General features: G+C 30.9%; 1 protein-coding gene across 1 annotated transcript; it reads left to right on the plus strand.

Moving 5' to 3' along the window:
- The first annotated feature begins 754 nt into the window (after positions 1-754).
- On the plus strand, positions 755-8,700 carry LOC127714652 (UPF0547 protein C16orf87 homolog). The gene is made up of 5 exons (XM_052220718.1): positions 755-856; positions 3,382-3,469; positions 5,204-5,316; positions 6,897-7,080; positions 8,406-8,700. Exons 1-5 carry the CDS (start codon positions 779-781, stop codon positions 8,516-8,518), a joined length of 576 nt encoding a protein of 191 aa, XP_052076678.1. The 5' UTR covers positions 755-778; the 3' UTR covers positions 8,519-8,700.
- Positions 8,701-9,681: the final 981 nt, after the last annotated feature.

Raw genomic sequence — 9,681 nt, forward strand, 5'->3', positions numbered from 1 at the left:
AAGCCATTTCCATGGCAACAATGATATGTATTTTTTTATAAAATTATTTTTTTTCTTCAAATTTTCAAACACAGAGAATTGTTTCTTTACTCAAACACATGATATACACAGGTTTTTAGGAAAATCGAAAAAAAATACTTTCCATGAAATTCTCAATCCTTACTGTTAGCCTCTCTTGATACTTAATGAACAATAAGTTAGGCCAAACCAGTTCATATATCTTAGAAGCTCCAAAATCGATAAGGAACGACACCAAAGGCCTTCCCGCTTTATTAAAAAAAACAAAATTGAATCCATTTTCAACAGTTTCTTGACGATCCCTGCCAAGTGTTTGAATTTTATTTGAAAAATACCGAGCACGCAAAATAAGCATTTGAAAATCACGATGCACGTAAAATTAAATAAGCAGAACACGTTGAACGAGGCACCTGTCTTGCACGACTGAACGTCAAATAAAAAACCAAACACACGTTGAACGTGAAATAAAAAACGGCGATCACGTTGCACGAAAATAACTCTTACCACCCTCATTAAACTACCACCTGATATCGCCACAGCAAAATCTCTTGAGATATTCAAGTCTAAAGTGACCAAAACCTCAAACTAAATCAACAGAACAATTTGTTTCTAACCTGATTTTAATCATGCGCAACTTGCCAGAATATTCATCATGTTGAATGTGGGCAGTATATGGAAGACTAGTAATTCCGAGATATATTACACTTCCGTTCCGATACAGAATAATTTTGTTGATCTTCCGTGTCTTCCGGTCAAAACAATGGTTCGAGGAAATTTTAGAAGGAAAAGTTTAGACAGACAAGCTATTGTAAAAACATGTCCCATTTGTGAAAAACAGGTGGAATATCAAAATTCTTTAAATTTTTGAAAACACTTACATTTTCTACTTTTTTTTTCAACATCCAACAACGAACAAGCAGTCTAAAACCATAAATAATTGTGGGATACTTACAAATATAAAAATTGAAAAATTAATATGAAATTAGAAAAATAAATTTGTAATTAACTATCCTGATAAACCAAGCATGTGCCAGAAAGTAATCATCAACCAGTTGATATTTTTCAGTAAATAAAGAAAAAGAAGATACTAATCCTAATCTAATATTAAAAAAAAGAAGATGTGGTATGATTGCCAATGAGACAACTCTCCACAAGAGACCTAATGACACAGAAATTAACAGCTACAGGTCACTGTACGGCCTTCAACAATGAGCAAAGCCCATACCGCATAGTCAGCTATAAAAAGCCCCGAAATCATAAATGTAAAACAATTCAAACGAGAAGACTAATGGCCTCTACTACATGTATACTATATGTATATCACAGAAATTGGTCACTCACGATTTCGCATCGTACCTGTGACTTGTGGTGATGTCAGTTGTGATAGAATAACGTTGTTTTGTATGTAGAGCTGGATATAATCATTTTTTATCACACCTCCGGTAAATTAGTGACATAACTGGTTTAACGCTGTCACGTGGTGACCCCTTAAAGATCAGTAGGGGGTCAGTAGATTTCATATGGGTATCATGACATCACATCTTCTAATAATGGTGACTTCGTTGATTAATATGATTGTTTTTCATAGATTTTTATACATAACTTAGCAGGAAAAGACAAATTTCGATATACGGTTCACTACTGACCCCTATGGATCAAATGTAGGTTAGTAAAATCCATAGATTTGGCCTTCGACTTCTACCCCTATGAATTTTACTAACCCTCTGGATCCGTAGGTGGTCAGAAGCAAACCATATAACTTATAATAGTAGTCTCAGTGATAATCTTCTAATTGGGATAGACCAACTTCAAGTTCTTTTTGTGGAAGCAAGTGAACTCATACCATTGTAAACGGGTACCATGTCAACTTGTACCACTAAATTTGTATCATTGTCAACTTGTACACAAAATATACCACTGCAAGTCATACGAATTCAAACTCACATAATCCTCCACTTCAAAAGTGTCCAATATCCCATCCCGACTGTTTTATGAATTGGGGTGCAGTTCGTTTCGTAATCTGGTCATTTCGTACCTAGTCGATTCGTAACTAACTAGGAAGTTTTGTAACTGAGACGTTTTGTAACCTTGTAACAATATATCATGATATGAGTTGTAGGTTATGGAAGAAATGTTGAATAATTTAAATATTTCGATTAAAAACTATAAAAAGACTTATTGATATATATATAACAAAGGACAACATAGTGATGTATCTGAAAGAAAGAAAAAAATTGAGTAAGGTAATGTTCTAAAGGAAGACGATTTACAAAAGAAAAATTAACTCCACCAATGCCAGTCCCAAGCCCTAAAAAGGAGGAGGGTTATGCAATTGCATGTCAAAGTGAAAAAAAAAGTAGAAAATAATTATTTTTTTCAAGTTGTGTGTTATTTTTAATCCTCTACTTAATCACTTTCAAGACACCTAATTACTTATAATCACCTGTCAATAGCTGGCATAAAACCATTAAAGTTCAACACCTGGCGTAATCACCAATTAGCCAAGAATTAAATAATTTAAAGTTTAAAATTATTAGTATTTACAATATTGTTATTATTTGATGCACACTTTGATCATTTTTAAATAAAAAATATATTAAGTATGCAGAACCATCATAAATAAATGACTTTATTTATATTATTTCCTGTATTATATGAACAAAACACAAGAAATTTATTCTGGCTTCAATATATAGACATTTCTAAGAGATATACACTTCCAGAGACAAAACTAGTGAATTAATTTTATATATTGTCTAACTGTTTGATTAAGACAAAACTAATAGAGACACACTTTATAACCATATATAATTACACCAGGTACGAAACGTCTCAGTTACGAATAGACCTAGTTATGAATCGACCAGGTTACGAAAGACTAGCATTCATGAATTGTCTTTAAAAATATACATATAATCTTTGAGATGCATGTATCGAATTTGGCCGATATTAATTTATGGATTGACACAAGTTAATAACCACAGAATAAGTGTAATTACAGTGTTTTTATATATACATTGGTTATTTCTTCATGTATTTTGTTTTTCAAGCTTCCAATCTTAAATTAGTTTCAGGATACAGTTAATTGACTCACAATTGTTGATTTTCTACTGCAAGGGAATCTTTGACTAAAAAGTAGCCCTAGGATAACTTTTTCTGTTTACAATATCTTTTGAAACACACATTAAACTGGGAAGTTCTTATTGGTGAGATCTACAAAGGCTATGTTTGCTCTACATTAAAAATTAGAAAATATCATTGTTTGCATCTGGATTCTTCAATAAAATTATAAAGTTTTTATCTTGCATTGATGCTTCAATAAAATTATAAACTTTTATATATTTGAATGTGTTTGTATTGTAGATTCCTGTGGCATGTAAAACATGTGGTTGTGGTCATAAGTTCATAACTAAAAGCAGAGCAAACTCAACACCAAGTGTCAAAACTGAAGGTATCATATATAACTCAAGGAATACAAAATATACTTACACAAACAAATAAAAAAAAAACCAAAACAACGGAAATGTTTTGTCTTGCAATTGATTTTTTTAGGTTTGTAATGTGGGATAAACCAGTACATCTGAAATAAAACTTACCACTTCAACCATAATAGTTGTAGTCTGAGGGCTATTCCATTAAAATATATGTGGGAGGGTAGGAACGGACTTTCAAAATATCCCTACAACCAAGAACCATTATTAGATAATTTTGCATAATGGTAATAAATGTATACTAAAAAAAGACCCATGACCCACATTCAATAATTAGACTTCCCTTCCTACCCTCCCACATACATTTTAATGGAATAGCCCTCATTATACATTCAAAAGAAATATTTAGTAGGAACTTTCGAAGAAAAATAAAAAATTATAACAATATTATAAATAGATTAAGAACTTGGACGAGAAATCAGAAATAACATCAATATTGACAAAAAAATGCATCATGATATGAAAGAGATAAGTTCAAATATGATTTTTGTCGAGCATTCAACTTTTGTCGAAAAAGCGAGACATAGCGATCCTACATTCCGTCGTCATTGTTGTCGTCGTCGGTGGCGTCCACAAATATTCACTCTGTGGTTAAAGTTTTTGAAATTTTAATAACTTTCTTAAACTATCCTGGATTTCTACCAAACTTGGAAAGAAGATTGTTTATGATCATAAGATAGTATCCAGAAGTAAATTTTGTAAAAAAAAAATTCAATTTTTTCCGTATTTTACTTATAAATGGACTTAGTTTTTCTGCCAGTTAACATTACATTCACTCTGTGGTTAAAGTTTTTGAAATTTTAATAACTTTCTTAAACTATCCTGGATTTCTACCAAACTTGGAAAGAAGCTTGTTTATGATTAAAAGCTAGTATCTAGAAGGAAATTTTGTTAAAATTTTGTTCCATTTTTTTCAGTATTTTACTTATAAATGGACTTAGTTTTTCTTCCAGTTAACATTACATACAGTCTGCAGTTTAAGTTTTTAAAACATTTATTAGATTCATAAAACTATCCTGGATTTTTACCAAACTTGGACAGAAGCTACTTACAATCAAAAGATAGTATAGAGAGGAATATTTTTATTAATTTTTTTCCTCATTTTTGTTGAGCCTGCGATTAACAGCAAAAGAAGGCGAGACACTGGGTTCCATCTGTCTGTCCCTCTTCAGGTTAAAGTTTTTAGTCAAGTTTAGTTTTTGATGAAGTTAAAGTCCAATCAACTTGAAACTTAGTACACATGTTCTCTATGATATGATCTTTCTAATTTTTTGCCAAATTAGAGTTTTGACCCAAATTTCACAGTCCACTGAACATAGAAAATGATAGTGCGAGTGGTGCATCCGTGTACTATGGACACATTCTTGTTTGTACATGTAACTGCTTTACAGTAAGTTTATTTGTTTAATCAAAAATTAGAATTAATTGATAAAAGTGTTATGAACTAGGTACTTTTGTGTTGGCTCTGGTATAGATTCTTGATCAGCTGTATTGGCACTCAACTCTTTGAACCTCGGGGCCAATACAACTAATCTAGTATCTATCATATCTATACCAGGGTATATACAGAAACACTATATTTTAGCACCTGTATTCAGATGAAGATGGTAGTAGTGTAAAGATCAGAAGGACAGATCTTTCTGTATCTATATGTTACATGTACTTAGCAACAATTGTATAATATATTTATTCAGATGAAGATAGTAGTAGTGTAAAGATCAGAAGAACAGAGAGAACAAGAAGAGAAAGACCAGATTATTTCAATCCCCTTTTACTAGAAAATTCTGTTAAAAGACCTAGGAAGAAGGTAATGATTTTAAATGCATATAATTCCTGCTCTTTGTTGAGCCTCTGATCCTAGATTCTGGCATTGGCATCAGTGTTGTCAACATTTAGGTTCAGTCTGTGCTTAAAGTTTTTTTTAATGATCAATAACTTTGTCAAACCTTCATGGAATTTTAGGAAATTTTTGACAGAAGCTTGTTTATGACCAAAATACAGTATCCAGAGCAAAATTTCGTTAATATTCATTTTCATTTTCCCGTATTTTACTGATAAATGGACTTTTTTTGACAGTTAACATTCAGATATAGTCTGAGGTTAAAGGTTTTTCAGTCATTTATATAACTTTGTCAAATCTACATAGAATTTTAGGAAATTTGGACAGAAGCTTGTATATGATCAAAAGACAATATCAAAAGCAAAATTTTGAAAATATTGATTTTTCATTTTTCCGTATTTTACTGATAAATGGACTTAGTTTTTTTTTACAGTTAACAAGTAGACAAGTAGTCTCGAGGTTAAAGTTATTCAGTCATCAATAACTTTGTCAAACCTGCATAGAAATTTTGGAAATTAGGACAGTACCTTAGTTATGACCAGAATACAGTATTCAGTGCAAAATTTTGAAAATATATTAATTTTATTTTTTCGTATTTAACTGATAAATGGACTTAGTTTTTTTTCAATATTAAACAAGTAGATACAGCCTGGAGTTACAGTTTGTTTTACATCAATTACTTTGTCAAACGTTATAGAATTTTATTAAACTTTGGCAGAAGCTTTTTTATGATTAAGAGATAATGTCTGAAGAAAACTTTTGAAAATATATTTTTTTCATTTTCAGAATTTTTCTGATAGATGGACTTAGTTTTTTAGCTAACATTTACAGCCGTCCAGGATTAAATTTTTTTGACATGATACATTTGTAAGCCTTCATGGATTGTTATGAAACTTGGACAGAAGCTAATCTTCAAGACCAAGAATTAGCATTTAAGCGTTTGAATTTGGACTCACTTTTTAAGTCAACATTAAACTTTTTCACTGACAACAGCAATCATAGGCGAGACACAAGGTTCCGTGGAACCCCTTACAAATTTGTTCAGTAGTATTTTTATAAATACATTAATTTGAAAACAAACATGTTCATTTGGTTGCATAGGTTCTGGGAAGTGAATTGACCAAAATTATGGGCAGGAAATTTGGCACTGTCAGAAAATATTATGTTTGTTTTCAGAACAGAATTTTTGCCATGCAAAAGGTCACCTTCACACCCCTCAAAGATATATGGAAAAGTTTGTTTTGGCACATTTGCAACTTAAGCACAAAATTGAATGCCATGATTATAACATTACTACATATTTTTAAATGCCAAATAACAGAAACCAAACTCTTAGCATCAGTCTAATTATCAGACATGAGCATCATTTTGAATTATACCAACAGGTTCTTGTATAAAAAATAAGATGTGGTATGATTGCCAATGAGACCACCAGATACCAAATGACATAGAAGGTAACAACTATAGGTCACTGTCTGGCCTTCAACAATGAACAACTTGTAGACTATTACAGAAATATGACAAACTATTAATTGCTATAATTACAGTCACAGCCTTCAACTACTACACCAGTGAAGACAGAAGAACAACCCCCTTCTGATGAACCCCCTAAAAAGAAACGTGGACGACCCAAAGGTGCCCCAAATAAACCAAGAAGTCAATTATTAGATACAAATAAATTGATAAAAGAAGAATCAGAAGATGAAGAGGATAAAATTGAAAATGAAGAAGGTAAGATAAATGAAAGTCAAACTTGGTAATGTCAAAAACTAAGGTCAGTTCCAGTAGCATTCTTGTTGTTCAGTGTATTTTTAACTCTGATGAGTTGAACCTTATTGATTCAATATCAAGATTAACTCCAGTAGATCACCTTAGGTCACAATGGCATGTTTAAAAATTGCCTCAGGTCACCAGGTCAAAGCAAACTATGCATTTCTAAACTGATCTGATTCTCGGTTTTTGATATTTTTAAAGGTCACAGGTTCATGTAAATGAGATGTCAGGTCGCCTGCCAAACCTTTCAACATTGTTGGTCAAATTCGACCATGTTGAAGCCAAAAGTATACTTTGAAGTCTCCTCAAAGAAAAATAAACATAATTTAACCCTATTGTATAAAGAAAAGAAAATTTGAAATGAAAATAAAAAACAAAGTGCAAAATACTGAGTTAAATTTTCAAATAACGTTTATTTTGAACATAAAAATAAGTTTCCTCATTTAATACTATCTCAATTCATTTGTAAAACAATTAAAATTTTCTCCATCACATTTTTATTAAATGTATTCATTTTTTTTTTCATATTTACCATGCACATGGATTGGAATATAAAACATTTTTCAACATTATTGTGAAAGAAATAAAATCTTTCCCCAAAACCACTTGGTCTTTGCCAGTCTATTTAATTGTTTGCAAATTGAACTTTCCCATGGAATAAATACAATAGCTATTGTGGAGTTTATTCAATGGGAACTATAAATGTCTCCTTGAAAAGCCAATCATTCATTGCTTAATTTAGATGAACATATGTTTTACTTCTAGTGATGAAAATACATTTACAAATAGTTAATAATGACACAAAAAAGTCTTCGTTCATTTTTTTTTTATAAAAACAATAATGTCACATATGAATTCAATGCTAAAATCATATGCAAGTAAAAAAACAACTGCTATAACACTTATAGTTACAACTTGATGCTAAAGATTTTAGTTATTTCTATTTCATGACTTCTAAGTGGAGGTAACTCTTAATTCATTCAGTGAACACAAATGTGATTTTCTTCAATGTCTTGTGTTAAAACTGTTTGTTAGCTGGCAACAAAAGAAAACATATTCGTCAGTTTGAACTGATCAATTTTCAGATTAATTGTTGATTTGATCTCTGTGTTTAAGATTTATTAAAATATTTCATCATAAATATCTTTTGTATTTTTACACATGTTAAGCTGTTATAGTCTGTTTCCATTAAACCTTTGCCATTGCAAAATCTTACATACTAAACATAGAAACATTGCAAATATCTCATTGAAACAAATTATAAACTATATATTTAATTTCAGAAGAGGAGATAGATATGTATGCAGATATGCCACAGGAAAGATTAAAACAATTCAGCTTTATATTGGGTGATCTAAACAGAAAGTTTCTTGGTCAAGGGACACAACCAAGATGAAATCAATTATTATAGAGTTAGAAGAACCACTACCTGAAAAGACTGAGCTATTCATGCAGGACATGAAAATTAAGGATTGTAAAGATATTTACATGGTTTGGAAAGTTTTGCCTTAAAAATGCAGAAAAAATATGTTGTACATCAGTAGTTTTCCAAGAATATATAAAAATCCAATATGTAAATTTGTTTTGTTTTACTAATATTGACCACAAATTTTCCTTTGGTTATAGGTCTGTCATTACTTGTACATTCGTGGCTATATGTTAGTCCAATGGTAATCCATTATAAATCAACATTTAGAGGTACATTTTACAGCTTTATTAAAATAAGATTGCCAATGAGATAACTCTCCACCAGAGACCAAAAAGTTAGCAACTATAGGTCCTGTAGTCTTCAACTATGAGCAAAACATAGTAAGCTTTTAACGGCCACACACTTACAAATGTAGTCAATTCAAACAAGAAAACTAACAGCCTGATTTATGTACAAAATAATTCACAAAAAACAAAATGATATGCAGAAAAAATTGTAAGCACTTTGTGATTTAATGAAAATAAGTAAAATTAAAAACCAATTGTTCAAAGAACAATTGAAGGTCTTTCCTCATCAATTTTCTAAATAATTGATAGGAAGCTACTTCTGGTTTACTCAAAGTAATTAATAGCGTCAAAGTATAGATTTCTTCATACTGATTTAATAAATAAATGGTTTCTATATACTTTTGCCTGAAATAAGGGAGATAATTGCCAACTTCCGGTTTAGAAAATGTCACTTCCGGTCTCATATGATAGCTTTATTCACACTGATTCCCAAATATATAGTTTGTATATACTTATGCCTGAAATAAGGAAGATAATATGCTACTTCCGGTTTATAAAATGTCACTTCCAGTCTCAAAAGATAGTTAAACCTATGATCATTCAAAAAATATATGGTTCTAGGTACTTTTCCATGAAATAAGTGCAAAAAATACCACTTCCGGTTCACTCAAGGTCACTTCCGGTTGACATTTTTCAAGGTCATATGTCAACCAACAGTTTGCAAAAGACCCTATGGCTTTATCATACACCAAGTTGGAGTAATAATCAATTAACCTTAAATTGAATCATTTCAGGGACAATAACTCCTATTAGATGTCATTGGATTGTTTCAGATCAAATGTA

The sequence above is a fragment of the Mytilus californianus genome, unplaced genomic scaffold (assembly GCF_021869535.1).
Source record: "Mytilus californianus isolate M0D057914Y unplaced genomic scaffold, xbMytCali1.0.p SCAF_9, whole genome shotgun sequence".
Taxonomy (NCBI): Eukaryota; Metazoa; Mollusca; class Bivalvia; order Mytilida; family Mytilidae; genus Mytilus; species Mytilus californianus.